The sequence below is a fragment of the Petaurus breviceps genome, unplaced genomic scaffold, assembly GCF_028583685.1.
Source record: "Petaurus breviceps papuanus isolate PSGF00001 unplaced genomic scaffold, PetGlider_PUasm1.0 91041, whole genome shotgun sequence".
Taxonomy (NCBI): Eukaryota; Metazoa; Chordata; class Mammalia; order Diprotodontia; family Petauridae; genus Petaurus; species Petaurus breviceps.
Window position 1 is genome coordinate 11615248 of NW_027187400.1, and position 21307 is coordinate 11636554.

The 21307-nt window shown below is 50.2% G+C and overlaps 1 protein-coding gene across 10 annotated transcripts in view; it reads left to right on the plus strand.

Moving 5' to 3' along the window:
* Window positions 1-21307, plus strand: part of HSPG2 (heparan sulfate proteoglycan 2) — a 165200-nt gene that overhangs the window by 58662 nt on the left and 85231 nt on the right. For 7 of the 10 annotated variants that reach the window (XR_011166546.1, XM_069078506.1, XM_069078508.1 and 4 more), the window contains exons 3-13: window positions 3403-3447; window positions 9514-9623; window positions 9836-9894; window positions 11753-11913; window positions 12203-12241; window positions 16006-16134; window positions 16418-16651; window positions 16785-16904; window positions 19347-19478; window positions 19744-19888; window positions 20007-20158. Coding sequence is in view for 9 of the 10 variants with exons in the window: in XM_069078506.1 (XP_068934607.1) it covers window positions 3403-3447; window positions 9514-9623; window positions 9836-9894; window positions 11753-11913; window positions 12203-12241; window positions 16006-16134; window positions 16418-16651; window positions 16785-16904; window positions 19347-19478; window positions 19744-19888; window positions 20007-20158 (1326 nt within the window). In the remaining variant the exon portion in view is untranslated. The remainder of the gene's footprint in view (window positions 1-3402; window positions 3448-9513; window positions 9624-9835; window positions 9895-11752; window positions 11914-12202; window positions 12242-16005; window positions 16135-16417; window positions 16652-16784; window positions 16905-19346; window positions 19479-19743; window positions 19889-20006; window positions 20159-21307) is intronic. The other 3 variants (XM_069078509.1, XM_069078513.1, XM_069078514.1) reach the window with 1 other exon arrangement.

Sequence of the window (21307 nt, forward strand, 5' to 3'; positions counted from 1 at the left end):
TTATAACCTGACCATTGTATAATGTGAAAGTATTTACAGATCCTATACTTGATTATAAGATGCCATGGAGGGGAAGGTGAGGGAGGGGGACAAAATGTGAAATTCAAGGAATTGTGGAATTGAATCCTATAAACTAAAAGGAAACAAACAAATTAATAAATTAAAGAATAAAAAAAAAAAGAACAGGGTCTCCCTTCCTGTCCAAGGCATCTGCTAGATTGATTGGCAGCATAGTATACTGAGCACTGCATTCAGGGGCAGAGGAGACCTGGGTCAGATCCTGGCTCAGGGTGTATTTGGCTTCCTGGGTCACTTTGAGCCACTGGCTCTCTTGGGGGTTGGACTAGATGATATTATCAATAATAACTAGCATTTATATGGCACTTTAAAAATATGATCTCTGATCCTCAGAATCCTGGAAGATCAATGCTGTTATTATCCCCATTTTACAGATGAGGAAACTAAGGCAGACAGGGTGAAGTGACTTGCCCAGGGTCAAACAGCGAGGAAGTATCTGAGGCTGGATTTGAACTCAGGTCTTCCTAACTCCAGGTTCAACATTCTATCCACTGTGCCACCTAGCTGCCCACTTTCTTATCTGTAAAATTAAGACAAATCACTTATCCTCTCTGGATCTCTACTTCTCTACAAAATGAGGTTGGATTAGGTGACCTCTGATGTCCCTTCCAACTCCACCCCCAAAAGACACTTCTAGTGTCTTTTATATCTAATACTCTCTACCACTGCTATCCTTCTAATCCATCCCTCTTCTTCAGAGGGGTCTGCCTGCCCCAGGCCTCTCCCCACTCCAGTCTGTCCTCCATTCAGCTATGAAAGTGATAGAACTAATGTGTGGGGTCAACCTTGTTGTCACCACCACCCCCTCCACTGCCCAGTAAACTTGGGCAGCTCCTTATCGCCTCTGGGATCAAAGCCCCAGTCTGCTTGGCATTCAAAATGCTTCATCACGTAGCCCCGTCCTACTTTCTTCCACCTTACTCCCTGGCACATGTTATTCAGTCTAGTGACAATGGCCTCCTGGCCATTCCCTGAACATTTTCCCTGGTGTTTCCCATTCCTAGAACACTGTGACTTCCTTCAAGTCTTAGCTAAAATCCCACCTTCGGCAAGAACCCTTCCGATCCCTGTTAATTCACGCTTGGATTCCCCCGTGCCTTCACTCTGAGGATTACCCCAGTTTATTCTGCCTGTGCCTTGTGTGCACATGGCTGTTTTTAAGTAGTTTCCCCCTAGACGGAGAGCTCTTTGAGGGCAGGGACTATCTTTTACCTTTCCTTGTATCCACGGCTCTTGGCAAAGTGCCTGGCATCTAGTAGGCACTTAATAAGTGCTTATGTTTATAGGGGTTGCTTGTTTATGGACTGACTTTGTAACCTCTTGAGAAGAATTTAAGCCATTTAAAAAGGCCTTCTATTTTTTTTTCCATTTCTTTTTCTGGTCTGTGCTACCTCTGGGGGTAAGAAATCCCACAAATGAATTGCCCAAGTTGGACAAGATCTTACTCAAATTTGGGTATGCACGTATAATTTCCCCATTGTGGGAACTCCCTCCATCCCTGGACAATGTACCCCATCTCTGACTTAGTAGATAAGTCCCAGGGAGTTGCTTGAGGCATGTACAGGTTAAGTGACTTGCCCAGGGTCTTTCAGCAGAGTCAGGATTTAAACCCAGTTCTCCCTGGTTCCAAGTCCAACATTTGTCTTGTTCTGTCGCCAATTCTGGTCAGGTGTTTATGGGTAGGTGCCCCCTTTTAGCCTTGTCTTCCTCCATCCAGCTGAGGGAAGCCCAATCTTTTCTGCCTGGTCCTTTGCACTCCTTCCCCATGGCCATCATCCCAGACCCACTGATTCCATGGTGTTCCAAACTTCCTCTAGCTCTGGCATGTCTCCTGGAGGGTCAGCCCACAATCCTTTTCTGTTTCTCCCACCTCACCCCAGGCTGTCCTGGGTATTTAAAAGTATTTAAAGACCCTCTGATTAGGGCTTTGAAGTTGACCTTGTAAGAAGCTCCCAGGACCTCCTCCTCAGAGGCGGTTTTCTGGTCTGTTAGATGCCTGTCCTTCCCCGACCCTGCTCTGTTCTGGGGGCCTCGCTGGTCTCCTCCCTTAGGATGTTTGTGAGATCTCTTCTCAGAAGATCTAGGCCTCCCTGCCCTACCCCAACTCAGTGCTCAGGCAGGGACTATTTGCCAGGCAACAAATGTTATATACTTGAATCTAGGAGAAAGTGCTGGATTTGGAGGCGAGAAAGGATGGCCTTTGGATCCTTCCTCAGACGCTCACTTTTTGGGTGGCCTTGGTCAAATCATTTGATTTCCCTGAGACTCAGTTTCCCCAAATGTAAACTGGCAGTGTTAATACCCATCTCACAGGGCTGTTATGAGGAGGAAATCGAGTAATGGAAACACTTTGTCAACCTTCAAGCACCATAGAGAGGTCAATGCTCAACAATCCCAAAAATAGAGGGGAATAGTGGGAAGGGGACCTGGGTTCAAATCCTATTCTGATCTGATTGGCATCCTGGGATTTGTAGTGCAGAGGGGTTCCCCCTACAAACTGCACTTTGCTGCCTCTGTGACCTTGGGCAAGTTATTTAAATTCCCCAGGCCTCCGTGTCTTCATCATTACAATAAGGAGATTGGGCTGTGTGATCTCTGAGGCCCCTTCCAACTGTATGATATAGAGGTGGAGGCATTCATGGAAAGTGGATAAAGGGCTGACTCTAGGGTCAGGCCCACCTCTGACCCCACCTGGCTGGTGACCCCTCAAGCATCTCTTTGAGGCTGTAATAGGCAGAGCTGGTAATGAATTGCATTTGTGGAGAACTGTTCTATACCTGGTGTTCCTTACACCAGTGGAATTGAAGATGTGGCCCAAAAATCTCCCGCAGAACAAGAGTGTGATGCGAGCACATGGGTTTGGAGATGCAGGATCAGATGGCAGCTTTGGTACTTACATAGTTGGAAGCCACCTCACAGATCATCCACTTCACAGAAGAGAAAACAGAGGCCCAGACTTGCCTCAGTGACTCACCTGAGACCACACAGTTAGTAAGTGTCAGAAGCGGGATTCACATCAACATCTTCCTTATCTCAAGGCTGACAACTCGAGGCTCTCTGTCCCTTTAGGGTTTGCAAAGCACGTTCTTACAACTCTCTGGAGGGAGGAGAGCACAGAAATTACCACATCTGTTTCCCAGTTTTCAGGTTTTAGATCTATGATGCTCTCTGATCTGTGATCCTTGGAATAATGAAATGTTCCTGAGGATGCTATTGGGGGAGTTGTCCCCTCCTCCCCACTAAGGCCTTTTAAATAGGGGCCAGGCCCCTTTGGCTGGGATGTTGCCTTCATCTCTTCCTAACTGATGTCTTTGTTGGTTCCAGATGACCTTGGCAGTGGGGACGTGGGAAGTGGAGACTTCCAGATGGGTAAGTCACCAAGAAGATAATTTCAGAGGCCACCCCCCAACCCAGCCCAGCCCAGCCCTGCTTTCCCTTTCTGTTCTCCTTTTCTCCCAAGGGAAGTCCAAGAGGGCAAAACTATTATAGGTCACCTAGGATCTTTCCTCCAGGTGGCCCTTGGAGTCAGGACCCTCCCCTGGGGAATGGACATGGCTAAGGGGTGATTGGCTGGAGGTGGAACTGACGTGAAGGGATGTTTTTCCCAGGAAGGGTTTGGTGACTGGGCATCTCCTTTGGCTGGGCCTAGGGAGGCTGAGGTTCTGACCTATAGCCTAGACCTAGAGATGAGGCAGGAGCTATAGCTCAAGACAGCTCTAAGTGCTAAGCAGAAGCCAAAGGCATGGTGCTCAGTGCTGAAGGCTGAAAGGCCTGGTACCTTCCTGCATGGAATAGGGAATCTTAGGAACTGTGCAGAGTCAGGCTGCTCTTCTTCCCCTTTCCCCACTGGGAGCAAAAGGAATCATAAATGGCACAAGAGTAACCTGCTTTCAATTCCTCCTTGCATAGGGTCCCCTATCCAGAGAACAGGAATATGGTACTGAGGGCCCTCCCAGCTCTGCCATTCTATGTTGTAAGACCCCTCCTGGCTCTGACATCCTGTGTTCTCAGGGCCCTCCCAGCTCTGACATCCTGTGTTCTAAGGGCCCTCCCAGCTCTGTTACAGCCTATGTTCTAAGGACCCTCCCAGCTCTGATATTCTGTGTTCTCAGGGCCCTCCCAGCTCTGACATCCTGTATTCTAAGGGCCCTCCCAGCTCTGCCATTCTATGTTCTGAGACCCCTCCTGGCTCTGACATCCTGTGTTCTCAGGGCCCTCCCAGCTCTGACGTTCTCTGTTCTAAGGTCCCTCCCAGCTCTGACATTCTGTGTTTTAAGGTCCCTCCCAGTTCTGATATTCCATGTTCTTAGGCCCCCTTAAATCCTATCATACTAAAAAGTCTTGACAAGCAACCAGCTGCATTCAACCTCTGGGCCTGGGGACAGAAAGGGAGTGCTTGCCTCAACCCATCTTCCTTGCCCTAGGGAGACAGATACAAGCCAAACCATCCATCTGTCTGTTCCTCTCTCCTTGGCTCCACTCCCAAGGACTAAGCCCTGAATTCCAGGCAATCAGAATGCCTAAGAGTCTGGATTAGGACAATGGGGGACAGGGAAAGGCCCAGCCAGGAGCTCTGGGGCACAGACCCTGTATCTACTCTGGGTCTCCACCTTATTCCCTGACTCCAAACCAGTCCAAGATGCCAGGTAGAGAGCAACCCTTGAACAAGACCCCAGAAGCCACAGACATTTCCTGCCATTTCTGAGATGGGAGCCGTCTGACCGAAGATTGTTCTGTGGTCAGGGTGCTGGGCACCTGGGCACCCAGCCAGGCAATGATGACAGAGTTGGGCCCATTCAGTGCCTGGTGGAAGGAACTCCCTTGATGGGTTAGCCTGGCTAGAAGCTTTCAATTCTGCTTCCTAGCTGTCCTGGGGCCCTGAAGCAGGTGAGGGGCTTCTCAGTCTCAGTCTGTGTGGTTCATTGGGACATTCCATAGGTCCCCTCCCATCAGCACTGTTTTAGATAAGGGTTTGAGTATAAATACTGGCCTTCTGCCTCCTGAGGGTGGGGATTGGTGTTTAACAGGTCCCAGGACAATCCAAAAGGCCATAATTAAGGCCTAGGAACTCTCAGGGCTGGGCTACTTCCTTCTGGGCCATCAATGTTGAGGACAGTGGCTTCTGGGGAGAATGGACCTGACCACTGCCTCTGCTATCTTGTGACTCAAAAATCAGAAAGTATTTGGCACTGTAGACAGGATCACATTATATGATTCTCCAGGAGCTGATGGGCAAAAGGGCCCCAGGGGTAGGGCAGTAGAGAAGCTGGGCTTTCCCAGTGCCCTGTCTGGCTGGTCTTCCTCCCCCACAGAGCTTGTGCTCTGGGGCCTCCAGCACCTCTGCTTCTTAGCAAGAAGAGCCCAGGGAAGGGACTGCCCATCCCAGGCAGGCCCTTTCCTCCCACCCTCCCAGACCGTGCCCAGGCCTCACTCTCAGGCCTCCTTCCCTTCTGCCTTAGTCTCTCTTTCCTCACTTTTCCCCCCCAGAAATCTTCCTGGGAAAACAGCTGCACAGAGCAGGAGCCAGGCCAGGGCGGAGGTGGTTTCGGGTGTGAGGGAAGGGGGTGGGAACCTCAAGTCCAGCTGGGGAATAGCCAGAGGCTGGAGCCAGAGATTGTGGGTGATTGTTTAGAGGAGGAGGAAGAGAATTTGCCACCACTGCTGCCATCCTCTACACACCTGACAGCTTCCACTGAGTCACAGCTCCCGGAGGTGGTCCTGCCCCCTTCCCCCCCCTCACCAGCTGCCGTACAGGGCCAAGCCACTCTTCCTTGCCTGGTCTCCACTGAGCCTCAGAGGGACCCCCCACCCCTCCTTGCCCCAGCTCTGCACGTTCCCAGCCTCCCCTGGTATGTTCTCCTTTTGGAGTCAAGATGTTCCCTCAATCATTTCAATGAGCATTACGAAGGAGCTGTTCTCCTGGCCAGCAGCTGTATGGCTGCAGGCCCCTCGGACGCATCCCGCTATGTCAATCTGGACAAGTTGCCTCATTCTCAACGTGCCAGGCAGACCTTGAAGCCTGTAAACTGCAGACCAGGCTCTGCTGGTCCAAGATCTCATACCAGGTCCTGTTTAAAAATGCTCTTAGGAATGTGCTAGCCCTGTCTCTGTTTTCCCTTTCTCTTCTCCTTATCTCTCTTTTCTGTACAGATGGTCTTCTCATTAGGGATCTCTAAGCCCCTGCTGCAGCTCTGGATTTGATGAGGAGAGAGGAAGAAAGAGAGACAGAGAAAGAGAGAAACAGACAGAGAGAGAGAGAGACAAGAGAGGAGAGGAGAGGAAGACTCCTTTGTTTTCCCCACCTCTCTGTCCCTTTCCCCCTGTTTCTCTCTTCTTTTTCACTTCTCTCTGTTCTTTGTCCCTTCTGAGCCTAGAGGATCCTGGGTAGCCAAGACAATTGTTCTTTCCCCTCCCTTTCCTTCCCCCCACCCCTTTTATCCCAGACCTGCTCCTATTCCCCTGCCCCAATTGAGGGATCCCCAGACTGAGTCCTTGAGTCTAACCCCATCATTTGACAGAAGAAACTGAGATGAGAGGGGGCAAAGTCAGAGACTCGAACCCAGGTCTGCCTCCAATTCAATTTATTTTCCATAATGCTCTGCTTCCTCCTGTCCCAAGTCCAAGAGGTCAGGGAGAGTGCATTTCCACCCTCCATTCTCTCCTTTCCCAGCATGCTCCCCCTCTCAGGATTTAGGTCACAGATCGGAGTGGTCCGGCCTTTGTGCCCAGCTGGCATCATTTGTCAGTGGATAGCTGCCAGGGATAGGATAAGGAGGTTGGCCGGTTACCGGGAGCCGCCACTGTCAACTTCACCTGCTTTTGTGGGGCAGGGAGTGTGGGCACTGCTCCCCAGTTTGCCGGCCCCCTGGGGTCTGGTTTCCAGCATGGGTGTCGTGGGATCCTCTTCCAGGTCTGTCTCTTTTTCAGCTCCTCCTGGAGTGTCTGGGCTCAGCCCATCAAGGATGCATCTCAGAGTTAGAAATAAGCAGGCCACCTCTGCGCCATGCTGGCTAGGTGACCTTGGACCAGTCTCTTTTGCTCTTACTCTGTGCCCCAGGCACTCACAAGACTGAGCTACAGAGCCTGGGCATATACACACTGGTCCAGGAGGTTTTTCATTGGGGGCACTCTCCCCAGATGAAGGCACAGGTCTTGGTGAGGGGAAGGAAAAAGGTACTTTGAGGGGTGCTGAAGATACAAAGACAGAAGTGGAAAGGCCATGTTGGGTAGGGCAAAGCACCATGGCTTAGAGTCAGAACACCTGGGGTCTAGTCTTGGCCTCTGTCGGATCAGTGGATAACGTGCCAGGCCTAGAATCAGGGAGACTCATCTTCCTGAGTTCAAATCCAGCCTCAAACACTCACTAGATGTGTGACCCTGAGCAAGTCACTTCACCCCGTTTGCCTCAGTTTCCTCATCTATAAAAAGATCTGGAGAAGGAAATGGCAAACGATTCTAGGATCTTTGCCAAGAAAAGCCCAAATGGGAAAAGCGGAGTCAGACAGGATTAAAGAGCAACCTGATTCTGCTGTTTAAAGCTGTGGGACCCAGGGCAATGCATCTTCCTTCTCAGAAACTCACTTTCCTTCTTTATCAGAGGGCTAGGCTGGCTGGTCTCAAGGGTCCCTTCCAGTTTTAAATCTCTGAGTCAGTGAATCCTAGGGAGTGGTTGTCCTTGTCCCAGAGGAGATGATGAGGTAACCTCATCCTGGAGGTTTTCCTTCCCCACCCCCTTGCCCACTGCCCTTCTCAGCCCACGGTAAGAAAGGGGCTTTGTGGGCCCTGGATCCTCCCCTCCTCCCCGGGGGAGCAGACACATTCCTGGGCAGGCCGACTGGGCAGTTCTGGGGAGGGCCAGTGGGGCGGGCGAGCGGTCTGCCTGAATGGGCCTTTGTGCGGCCCGACAAGGGGGCCTCTGTGGCCTGGGCATGGGGGCGCTCTGCCTACGTGGCCTCCCCAGTGGCCCAATCTGGGCATGGGGGAGTTGGAACCCTAGTGACACTGGTTTAGGAGTCAGAGAAACCAAATTGCACCTGTGCTGTTTATTCACTGTGTGACCTTGGACGAGTCACTCTCCTCCGAATATCATTTCTGGTTCCATGTAGGCAGATGTTGGATCAGCCTTTCCTTAACTCCCACCCCCTGTCTGTAGGAGACCCAGGACCAGGCTTCACTTTGGGCCTCATGGTCCCGAGCTTTGTTCAGCCCCTTCTCACTCACCATACTTCCCTCTCTCTAGCCCAGAGGATGCTCAACCCAAGGTCTGTGCACTGTTTTTTTCCCCAAATATTCTCATAAATGTATTTCACCACAAAATTGTTTTTCTTTGTGAGCCTATAGATTTTAGCATTTGAAAATGTTGTTCTGAGCCTTCACCAGGGAACGCCTACAAAGCAAGGCCGTCTTTGCTGTAGCCTGACTCTAAGTGCCTGGACGGGTGGATGGCAGTGGCAGAGATGGAGCACTGGCTGATTCTCTATCCTTTCTGTCACCGCTAGGAACCCAGGTCCTGCTAGGAACCAGAGGTCCCGCTGCCCTGACAGAACTTGGTTATCCTGGGAGCTAGAGGAAGCTAGCTCTGGGATGGGAGGACCATGGGGAGAATACTCATCAGCATCACATTGTGATAGAAAAATGTTTATTATTGCATTTATATATCTTTTTTTTTTTTTTGCTTTTTGGAGGGCAATTGGGGTTAAGTGACTAGCCCAAGGTCACACGGCTAGTAAATGTTAAGTGTCTGAGGTCAAATTTGAACTCAGGTCCTCCTGACTCCAGGGCCAGTGCTCTAGTCACTGCGCCACCTAGCCGTCCCATTTATATCTCTTTTTAAGGTTTGCAGAACACTACAAATTATCTCGGCTAATGACAAATGTATTATGTACTTTAGACTTTCTGAAGCACTTTGAATATACTCTCACATTCAGACCTCACAATAAGCCTGTGAAGATGTTATTATTATCCCCATTTTGTAAAAAAGGAAACTGAGGCTGAGAGTGGTAAGTGACTTGTTAAAGGTCACACAAATAGTAAATGTCAGACAGGATTTTTTTTTTCCATTTTTATTTCTGGAAGCAATCGAGGTTAAGTGACTTGCCCAAGGTACCACAGCTAATAAATGTCTGAGACTAGATTTGAACTCAGATCCTCCTGACTCCAGGACCGTTGTGCCATCTAACTGCCTTCCATGGATCACAACTTTTGGGGTCCCCCAGAATGACTTTGCCCAGAACATGCCTGGCTGGGGCACAACAGTGACCCTTTTCCTCCTGGTGAGACCCTGAGTTTGCACCCCATCTCGGCTCAACACCTGGCTTAGCTCACAGCCTCTCTTTGGGCCGTCCTTTCCTCATCTGTCAGTGGAGCTGAACTGTCTATCTCTAAAGTCTAATGGGTCCAAATTCTACCATTGCTGCATCTCTTTCCTCTCCCTAGTCTACTTCCGGGCCATGGTGAACTTCACGCGGTCCATCGAGTATAGCCCTCAGCTGGAAGATGCAGGCTCCCGGGAGTTCCAGGATGTGTCCGAGGCGGTGGTGGATACGGTGAGGGCCTGGGGAGGCTGGGGGTGGGGCGGTCCTGGAGACTGAGAGGAGGCTGTGGGAGGGCTGGCAAGAAGGAAGGCAGGCAATCGCCCACTCCTGATGCCCTTCCTAGCATCAGAGAGCTTTGGGTGGGAGTGCAGAGGAAGATGGGAGGGAGGAGGGTCCCAAGCTGAGAACGTGAAGGAGGTCAATGGTTCTGTGTCCTTCACCAGCTGGAGTCTGAGTACCTGAAGATCCCTGGAGACCAGGTTGTCAGCGTGGTGTTCATCAAGTAAGAAGGATCACCCTGGGCATGGATGGGTTATGGGAGGGAAGGGCATAAAGGCACAAGTGCTAGATGCTTAGAGTATGGAGGGACCTTAGAACACAGGATACCATTGCTGGGAGGGCCCTTAGAACACAGGATGTCAGAGCTGGGAGGGTCCTTAGAACATAGGATGTCAGAGGTGGGAGGGTCCTTAGAACACAGGATGTCAGAGCTGGGAAGGACTTTAGAACGCAGAATGTCAGAGATGGGAGGGCCCATAGAACTCAGAATATTAGAATTTGGTTGCTTGATGACAAAAGTTCAGAAGAATTAATACGATCAATAGTCGGCAGAGAATGTCTTTTAGTTAGAGTTAGAGCATAGAATGTCAATGCTCCAAAGGGCCACAGAAGTAATCCAGATTAATCTCTTTATATATGAAGAAACTGAACCCATAGAAGTTAAAGGACTTGCCCAAGGTCACACAACAATTTAGTGGCAGGACCAGAACCTAGAGAAGATGGTGGAGGGAAACCAGGAACATGAGTGGAGAGAAGAGAGTTCGAAGACAAGAAAATAATGGTCCCATTTTAAAGATAAGATAGAAAGGGAAGGAGATGAATAACAGGGTCCTTCCTTGTGCTCATCTCCCTTTGTGCCTAACATTACCTCTTGAGCATCCAGTTCATTCATCTACAAAATGATATGATTGGCCTGGTCCTTTCCACCCTTTAGGACCTAAATCCTATAGTCCTGGGAAATGGGGATTTATGTTGCTCCCACACTTTTAGAATGGAAAGAATATGGGATCTGGAGTCAAAGGACTGGGTTCAAATCCTGCCTCTGCCACATGTGACTTATGGGACATTGTGCCTCAGTTTCTTCATCTGTAAAATGAGGGGGTTGGACTAGATGACCCCCAAGGGTTCAGATAGTGCCAGACAGGAAGACCTGATTTGAAGAACTGCCCCAGATTCTTTACAAACTGTGTGTGACTCTTTGTAAATAAATCATTGAACCTCTTCCAGTTTCTGTTTCCTCCCCCTTTTAAAATTAAAGGTTTGGGTTGGGTAGCCTCTGTGGTCCTTTCTAGCTCTGGTTATCTGATCCTTTTTAGTCACTGCCCCCAGAGACAAGATTTGAACTCAGGTCCTCTTGACCCCAGGTTCATTGTTCTTTCCTAGTTGCCTTCCATGGATTACAACTTTTGGGGTCCCCCAGACTCTTCTATTCCTAGATGACTGTTGGGGTAGCTAGCTGGCACAGTGGATAGACTACTGGCCCTAAAGTCAGGAGAACCTGAGTTCAAATCCAGTCTCAGACACTAACTATGAGACCCTGAGCAAGTCACTAGACCTCAATTGTCTCAGAAAAATATCAATGATCTCCTCATCATCCAGAGGAAAACCCACACTAAGGTTTGAATACCTGAGTGGGATCCTTGTAGACTTTTCCTCCCCTCATGTTTTAATTTTAATTTTTATTATTTTATTTTACTTGTTGGCAAGGAAGTTGGGGTTAAGTGACTTGCCCAGGGTCACACAGCTAGTGAGTGTCAAGTGTCTGAGGCCGGATTAGAACTCAGATCCTCCAGACTCCAGGACTGGCACTCTATCTACTGTAGGCACTGCCTAGCTGCCCCACGTTTTCGTTTTTAAAAGGCCAGGTTCAGGCTCCCAGGGTGGAATTTGAGACCTCACTGTATGTATGTGACAACCCTTTCCTTGCTGGGGAAGCCTCTTGGTGCTTCTCACATCTGGTGGGTAAGTGCTGCCCACCCCCAGAGGAGCTTGGGCACAGGGGGTGCTAGGCAGAAGCCCCCCGAGCTGGGCAAAGTAGGGCCCCGAGCCTCTCCTCACCTTCTCCCCACCCCTGCCCTCAGGGAGGTAGATGGCTGGGTGTTTGTGGAGCTTGACGTGGGCTCAGAGGGGAACTCCGACGCCGGCCAGATCCAAGAAGTGCTTCACTCAGTGGTCGCCAGCGGCTCTATTGCTTCCTATGTCACCTCCACGGCGGGCTTCCAGTTCAGGCGCTTGGGCACAGGTAGGCAGGCTTCATCCCTGGGCTGGGTGCTGTGGACCCAGAGTGGTGGGAGAGAGAAGCAACCCTGGCCCTCGGCTATCTGCACTCTCGTGTCCTTGCTGGTATATCCCAGAGGGGAGATGGGTACCAGGGGCTAGGTTACAAACTCTAGCTGGGTCTGTGCATTCTGGGCAGCCCAGCAGTGCTACACGAGGAAAGGATCTCTGTGGCCTGCCATGGGCTCCCAGCCACCACACTCCCCCACACATGCTGGAGGCCCAGAGGCCATTGACCAACTCTTCCATTGCAGCAGAAACCCCGCCCCCTCCTGTTGCCATGGCTTCACCAGGTGAGACTGGCACAAGCGGCTCCTGTGGGCAGAGAGCAGGGTGCCAGGGAGACACACTTCTTTGGCCTTTCCACCCAGTTGGGGGTCAGAAGTGCATGACACCCTCCCTCTCCCTCTGTTTGACCCTCGGGGTTTTGCTCTGCCTGGGGGGCCCTGGCCCCTGTTGCAGGGGGTGGGGAGGGGGCTTGGTATGCCATGTTTTGTGTCTATGTCTAGGGGCCTCGTGTGCTGTGTGGAGCATGGGCCTGGCATGGGCATTATCAGGGGGAGTGTAGCAGGGTGGGGCATGCGTTGTGTGTGTGTCTTATGTGCCCTGTGTGCTGTGCGGCCTGTTGTTGGGAGGCTGGGTGCCTCCCTAGGGCATTTCTTTTGGAAACGTCCCCTTGAGTTGAGCTCAGCTGAGTCATTAATCCCAAGAAGCTGTTCTAGACCCACTGTGATCTTACCACTCTCATCATTGGTCCCTCCTTGCTGGTATATGCCAGAGGGGAGATGGGTACTAGGGACTAGCTTACAAACCCTAGCTGGGTGCATTCATTCTGGGCACCTCAGAAGAGCTACCAAAGGGAAAGGTCCTGTGGTGCTGTGGGCTCCTGGCCACCAGACTCACCCACACTTCCTCTCTGCCTTCTCACCAGAATGGCATCACTGTACCCAAAACCTCCTCAGGACCAATGTGGCACCATTTTACTTGGGCCAACCACCCCTCATCACATATGACAGCACCATCTCTGTCCTTGACACCTCAGAATGCTGTCCATGGAAAGCAATCATTGCCCTTTCTAATTATGTTGATGAAGTTAAGAAGAGGGGAAGGGATCCCTCACCTGGGTCCCCTTCTCTCATACCTCAGCCCTAAGTCTTCCTTCATCTTTTAATAACATGTGTACCTCAGGCTCTGTGTTATACCCATGCCCATGCTGTCCAGGTACTAACCAAGCCTAGAGGTTGGGCCAAGCCCTCTGCCCATGTCAGTCAGACTCATGGCCCCAAATGTGCCACAGGGACTGGAGACCCCACTGTCCCTTTCCCCAGCCATCTCTTGGATCCAGGATGAAAAGTGCCTTGGTCCAGGGTTCACCCCTTTTCTGTGTCCTCCACTTTCCCTTTCTGTGTACCTCCCATCCAGACGCATCACCTCACGCAGCCCCTCACCTCCCCAAAGCCTCATACTTGGGCATGAGAGATGGAATGTGTCCCTACTCCCCCTCAGGCAGGCATATTTGTGCTGAAAAGCCAAGGCTCTACCCCAAAGAAACAAATTACTAAATGTTATTTCAAGTACTAGTAGGTAGAAGAGAGATCTTTTTAAGTTGAGAGAGGGAATTTTCTTAGCATATGTCACCACCAGTGGCTGATTGCCTTGGGATGGAAGAAAAAGGGTGAAGAAGGAACAGAAATTGAAGGCAGAGTATGGCAGAAAGTGTACTAGATTTGAGGTCAAAGGACCTGGGTTCAGATCTCTGTCCTTCTACTTGTTAGCTGTGCACCCTTGGGCCAGGATCTTCACCTCTCTGGGCCTCAGGTTCTCAAGGTCCTTTTCAGCTCTGATATCCTGTGCTCCAAGAACCTGCTCACCTCTGACATTCCATAGTCTGTCCTGTTCAGAGTTCCTTCCAGTCTGAATCCTGCCATCCCGGGGCTCTGCTCCATCTGTCCTCTCTGGGACCAGGACCTGGGGCCATAATGCCCTACGCTGCTCACCAGGCCCACTCTCAGATGGCCCAGGGCAAGCTCAGCGCTATTCCTCCATCCATCCATTCATTCACTCACCCGTTGGCTCCTTTATGCCTCATTATTCCCAGGTGCCACATCAAGACAATATTTCTCCTCCCTACCTCAAAATACCATAAGCATGGGAGCTTTATTCATGCTGTTGTTTCAGTGGGCTCAACCCTCTGTGTTGGCACATGGGATGGACCAGCCAGAGCTTCCACCCTCAAGGGCAGTCTAGAATTTCCAAAGCACCTACTATGTTCTAGATTTCTGGAATGCAAATAGAAAATTGGGACCACCCCTATGTTTTACTAGGACTCTACATGTTTCTCTAAGGAAATTGGGGTTTGGGGTTTTTTTTTGCTTTTTTGGGGGGAGGGCAATTGGGGTTAAGTGATTTGCCCAAGGTCAAATGGCTATTAAGTCTGTCAAGTGTCTGGGGACAGATTTGAACTCAGGTCCTCCTGATTCCAGGGCCAGTGCTCTATTCACTGCGCCACCTAGCCACCCCTGAAATTGGGGGTTTTTTTAAAGAATTTTCAAAGATTTGATTTAAAATTAAAATCAATTTTAAAATTAAGATTTTTAAGAATTGGCTTTTTTTTTTTACTAGACCTATGAGAAATTCCCTCTACTAAGGAACCTTCTCTTAGAATCTAGAGGGTTGACTGGGGGCATGTCCTGGGTCACACAGCCAGGGTGAGTCAGAAGTGAGACTGGAACTCAGGTCTTCCTGACCCTAAGGCTATCTCTTAGTCCACCATACCATTGTATATTGCCGAAGAAATACCTAATTTTGGTGTGAGGGCAGTAACGATTTGGGGGATGAGGAAAGACCTTAGGGAATGGGAAGGTTCAAGAGGCAAGGGTGAGGAGGGAGACGGGTCTAGGCATGGGAGACGAGTCTGTACAAGGACAGAAGAGGAATCTTGTATGGGGAACAGCATAATGCCTGGGATTGGGAGAAGTAGCGTGCAGTCATTTGGAAAAGAGAAGCTGGAACCAGACTGTGCAGGGCTTTCAATCCCAAGGGAGAAATGTCCACTTGGTCTTCGGGCAATGGGGGAGGATTATATTGATCAGAGAAGTGATATGGTCAGAGCCAAGCTTTAGACTCTCTCTAGCAGCTGTGCAGAGAGTGGGCTGGAGAGAGGAGGGACCTGAGGCAGGCTGAGTCACCTGCAGGCTGCTGCCTTGGAGGTGATGAGGGGCTGCCCTAGATGGGTCACCGTGTAGGAAGAGGAAAGGGGACATATGGGAAAGATGCTGCAGAGGGAAGATTGACAAGAGTTGGCAATTTATTCATATATAAGGGGTCAAAGATGACTCCTACATTGGGAACTTGGGCAACTGGAAGGACCGAGGAGCCCTTAACAGAAATAGAAAAGCTAGCATGAGAGTTAGGTTGAAGGGGGAAGTTAATGAGGTCTCTTTTCAACACATTGAGTTTGAGATGCTTACACATCCATCCAGAGACAGCTGGTAATGCAAGCTCAAGAAGGAGATGAGGGCTGGGTGCATAGATCTGGGAGTTGTTTTTAGAGAGATATTAGGTGAATCCATCCAACTGACGAGACCACTGAGATAGTATAGGGAAAAAAAGAAGACAGAGCCCTGGGGGCTCACCATACAGAGGGCACTGTACATGGATGGTTCTTCTGCATTGAGACTGAGAAGGATGGGTTAGATAAGCAGAAGAATCATAGTGTAGTGATATGAAGACCCAGGGAGGGGAGGATTACTCAGGAGCTGGTCCCCAGTGACAGATCCTACACTGACATCAAAGAGGCTAATAAGACAGAAGCATTGATTGTTGTGAATACGAAGAGTATGAACAGACCAGGGCTTGAGAACTGGCTTTCCCTGGGGCCCAATAGTCTAGGAAGCCTTGGTCTGCCTTCGTAGGACAAGGACCTTTCCCCAAGTCCTTCACTTCACCATGACCCAGCACTGCCTCATGCTCTGATACCTCTCTGCTCCCCAATTTTCTCAACTGCTTGGCCCTCACTGTCCCTCTCTCCTTCCCCAACCATTCCTGTTTTCCTTAGTGACACCCCCCTCCCGGCTCTGCACGGACAAAGAATTTGCCTGCCGGACCCACAATGAGTGTATAGCCCTAGAGTATCGCTGTGATCGGCGGCCAGACTGCAGGGACATGTCTGATGAGCTCGATTGTGGTAAGGGTCAGGCTGGTGGTGGGGAGGGTGGGCACAAAGCAGAATCAGGTGGGAATGGGAGTGTGCTTGAGGGAGTATTCAGGCCTGGAGTAGTCAAGGTAGTGGGCTTGAGGAATGGACTGGAGGAGTCCTATGGTAAGGGGTAGGCTGCTAAAAATGAGGAATGGGGAAGAAAGGACTGGGAAGGGTTGGTTAGACATGTGAGGTAGAGACCATGACAGATCAAGGACTCCTTTCTCTAGCCAATTCACTGATGTTTCTTCTCTCCATTATCTAATTACAGAGGAGTCCACTCCACCAGAACCCACAGTACCACCCCCAAAGACCCCAGCCCCAACCATGCCACAGATACCATGGACAGCACCTGCCCTGTCACACCTCCCAGCTGGCCCAGTAGGCCTACCCAAGGTCTGTGGACACCATGAAGCCTCATGTGCCAGCGGGCAATGCATCCCTAAAAATTATTTCTGTGATGGGCAAGAGGATTGTAAGGATGGCAGTGACGAGGAGAACTGTGGTGAGTGAGATGGGGCAGGCACTGAAGGGCAGGTGTCCCCAGACCTCTCTTTTCTCCTCCTCCCGGTCCAAGTAGAAGGCCTTTGGGGAGTGGGGAGGTAACTGGCAGAAGCCCTGGATATTTGTCCTTCCAGATTCCTCCTTGCCCTGTGAGCCCAATGAATTCCAGTGCAGAGATGGACGCTGTGCCCTTAAGCTCTGGCGATGTGACGGGGACTTTGACTGTGAAGACCGGACTGATGAAGAAAATTGCCGTGAGTCCTCAACTGCCTAGTCAGCCCCTTCAGATTGGGTCAAGAGGAGTCTACAAACCACCCCTAAGTTGGGGGAAGAGGAGAGCCTCAGGTTTTCTGTAGGACAGCTCCCTCAGCCTCGGAGTGCAGGCTAATCCAGCATCGTCATTTATAATGCCCATATCATTTCTACTTAGCTAGTATTGCATGGGACATGAAAGAGCTGGGAGCCACCTGAGAACAGAGAATGTGAAGTCATAGAATCAAAAGGGGCCTTAGAACATAGGATGTCAGAGCTGAGAGAGCCCTAAGAACACAGAATATCAGAGCTTAAAATATTGGAAGTTAAAGCTTAGAGAATATTTAGAACATAGAATTTTGGAGCCAGAAAGAACCCTAGAGCATAACCTGATAGAACTGTTAGAACAGGCCTAGAATCCAGGGTGATAAAGCTGGAGTAGCCTTCAAGATCATCTAGTCCAACATTCTCATTTTGAAGATGAGTAGAGAGGGGCATCTTGAGCTCCCCAGGGTCATGCAGAACTGAGTTTGGAGCACACATGCTCTCCTATCCAGTGCTCCACCCTTTCTCTCCAACCAAATGGTCTAACCCCAAAGTGCGGCTGCATTGAAAGGTGCTCCCAAGGAGGGGAAAGCTGCCCAGCTTTGGCATCCTACCTTTACTACCTTCTCTTCCTCTCTCCCCTCTGAGGCTGGCACCAGCCCCATCCAGCCTCAGCAGAACTGTCCTCTCTTGCCAAACCTGCTTCCTGGCTAGCTCACACTTGCCTTGGGAGCTGGGGAGAGAAAGAGATGCTTTGGCTCCAGAGATCTTCCCTTAGAATCCTCTGCCTGGCAACAGGCAACAATGGCCATGATCATTTTGGGCAGAGGCTTAGTGTAGCAAGAAGGAGGTGACAATGTCAGGAAGCCAGGGTGTATCATCAGCTCTTTCCCTGCTTCCTACCTTATCTTAAAGGATAGGAGGAGCCCTGCACCAACTGACTTTTTTTATGGGGCAAAATGTGTATGTGAGAGCAAGAGACTATGGGACATTGTTGTACGTGTGTCTGAGACTGTGGTTGTGTGTGACTGACTATGGTATTGTCATGTTGTGTGTCTGAGACTGTGTGATTGTGTTTACTAACTGTGATATTGTCATGCTGTGTGTCTGAGACTGTATGGTTGTGTGTGACTGTGGTATTGTCATGTTGTGTATCTGAGACTGTGTGGTTGTGTGTGACTATGAGATTCTCATGCTGTGTGTCTGAAACTGTGGTTGTGTGTGACTATGAGATTGTCATGTTGTGTGTCTGAGACTGTGTGGTTGTGTGTGACTATGAGATTGTCATGCTGTGTCTCTGAGACTGTGGTTGTATATGACTGACTATGGTACTGTCATGTTGTGTGTCTGAGACTGTGTGATTATATTTACTGACAGTGATATTGTCATGTTCTGTGTCTGAGACTCTATGGTTATGTGTGACTATGAGATTATCATGTTGTATGTCTGAGACTATGATTGTGTGTGACTGTGATGTTGTCATGTGTATCTGAGACTGTATGGTTGTGTGTGACTGATATTGTCATGTGTACCTGAAACTGATTATGTGTGATTGTGACGTTGTTGTATTGTGCATCTGACTGTGATTGCATGTGACTGTGAAATTATCATGTTTTGTGTCTGAGACTGATCTGTGTGACTGTGATGTTCTGTGTTTGAGATTGCGATTGTGACTGTGACATTCTTTGTGATACTGTGGGATATGTTATCCAAGTCCCTGGGAGAGATGCAAAGTTAATTTCATACATTTATTTATGAATGCAAAGTTTAGAGAACACAAGGGTTCCTGTCTTAATAGAACTTAGCAATCAATTAATCAATAAGCAAGCACCAATTAAGCACTTCCTTTTTGCCATGAGCTATGTTATTGGAGAGGAGACAGAGAGAGGAGAGGAGAGGAGACAGAGGAGAGGCGAGGAGACAGAGAGAGGAGAGGAGATAGAGACATGCACAGAAACACAGAGACAAAGGAGGTAGGGAGAAAAAGACTTGTGTCAGAGACTCTTTTGTCCTAAGTAAGATGGCATGTCTGTGTGACCTCTTGTATAGGATTGTGTGACATGGACCAGGTACGACCTTGTGTGTGTGTGTGTGTGTGTGTGTGTGTGTGTGTGTGTGTGAGAGAGAGAGAGAGAGAGATATTGTGTGATATGATGTGTGTGACCTTGTTAATATGAGACACAATGTGATATGAGTGTGTGAAAACCTCTGTGTGTGTGTGTGTCTGTGCTACTGTGGGTGCCCTCTCCCCATGTCACTATGGGTGTCCTTCCCCATGCCACTGTGGGTACCCTCCCCCATGTCATTGTGGGTACCCACCCCCATGCCATTGTGGGTGCCCTCTCCCTGGCTACCAGGGGCCCTCTGCCCTGAGCTGCACCTCCCCTGTGCCTTCACAGCCTCCAAGCTCCCAGAGGAGGTGTGTGGACCAACCGAGTTTCGCTGTGTCTCTACCAACACTTGCATCCCGTCCAGCTTCCACTGTGACGATGAGAGTGACTGTCCAGACCGTTCGGACGAGTTCGGCTGCAGTGAGCACGGCGGGAAGGGAGGGCACCAGGGAAGGGGCCCTGGGTTCTGGAGCAGGATCTGAGAGCAGATCTTGGAGGATTCCACTTGTGACTTCCTCTGCTGCCTGGTCCCCTGCCCCTTCTCTGGTTCCCCATTTCTCTGCCTATCCAGTGAATTTTCCTGGGCCCCCTTTCTTTGCCCCTGTGCCCCTTCCTCCTCCTCCCCCCACATTTAGAGTTCCCCCTCCCCCTTTGCCTACAGCATCCTCTCCCTCTGTGTCCACAGTGCCCCCCCAGGTGGTGACCCCACCCCAGGAGTCAGTTCAAGTGCCCCGAGGTCAGACGGTGACCTTCACCTGTGTGGCTATTGGTGTGCCCACCCCCATCATTAATTGGAGGCTCAACTGGGGCCACATCCCCTCACACCCCAGGTATGGTGAGAGATTAGCCAAGGTTACCTGTCAAGGGCAGGGGCTCTAGAGGGGGAGGGGGCCCCTGGTCCCAGAAGGCTCTGGGCTGAACTTTGTGCTCCTCTGTACCATTGCCCAGGGTGAAAGTGACCAGTGAGGGTGGCCGGGGCACCCTGACCATTCAGGACGTAAAAGAGGCTGACCAAGGAGCATACACTTGTGAGGCCATGAACTCTCGGGGCATGGTGTTTGGCATCCCAGACGGTGTCCTGGAGCTCATTCCCCAGCGAGGTATGAAGCGGGCAGGGAGCACAGACTGACTCTGGACAATATCTAAGGGCCTCTGACAGCTGAGGTTCCAGAAGGACATGGATGGAGCAGGGGAGAACTCTGTCCTTGCCAGTGCCAGCCGGGACAGCTGGGGACCCATGAGTGCATCCCCAGAACTACTCCAAATGGAAATGGGCAGAGGGCATGGGGAAGGCTGCCACCTCTGTTTTGATACAATTTAAAATGTTCTGGCAAAAAAGGGAGGATAATCTCAGTCCTCAGGGATCCTGGGACGGTGGAAAGGGAGGCAGGGGATCAGGATTTGGGTCTGGTCTGATGTTACCAGCTGTGTGATTCTGGGCAAGTCAGCCCCTGGGAGCCTCCGTTTTCCCATCTGTAAAATGGGAATAATCACACCCACACTTTCCTTACCTCTTCCAACAGAATTACTGGGAGGACGGTGCTTTGCAAACCATAACAGGCTATAGACACGGGAGCTTTGACTGCCCCTCCCCAGGCCCTCACAGATCTCCAGTGTCTTATGTAAGAATTCCCATTAGAAGCAGCTAGTGGTGCAGTGGAGAGCGTGCTGGGCCTGGCATGAGGAAAACCTGGGTTCAGATTCTCACCCCAGACACTCAGTAGCTGTGTGATCCTGGGAAAGTCACATAACTTCTGTCTGCCTCAGTTCCCTCATCTGTAAAATGGGGATAATCATAGCACCTACATCACAAGGTTGTTGTAAGGCTCAAATAAGATAATATTTGATGATATTAGCCAGTGCTTGGTATACAGGAGGTACCTAAATGAGTGTTTTTCTTTCTTCTTCCTTCTGTTAGTATTGCCCACAATAACACTCACTTCTGTTCCTGTAAAGCTTTGAAGGTTCTCTTTCCTTAGAGCAGCTTTGTGAGAGTGTAATACAGGTATTAGTTATTATCGTGTGCCCAGAGGGTCAGGGACCTCAGAGGCCTTCTAGTCCAACCCCCTTATGTTTACAGATGAGGAAGCTGAGGTCACACCAGTAACAGACTTTGGAGGTCACATGTGAACCCAAGCCCATGTCCTTTCTGCAACCTCCCCCTGTTCCTACCAGGATGGTCTCCCCACCATTCTATGCACAGGCCAAGTTCTTTCCTACCTCTGCGCCTTTGCTCATGCTGGGCCCCC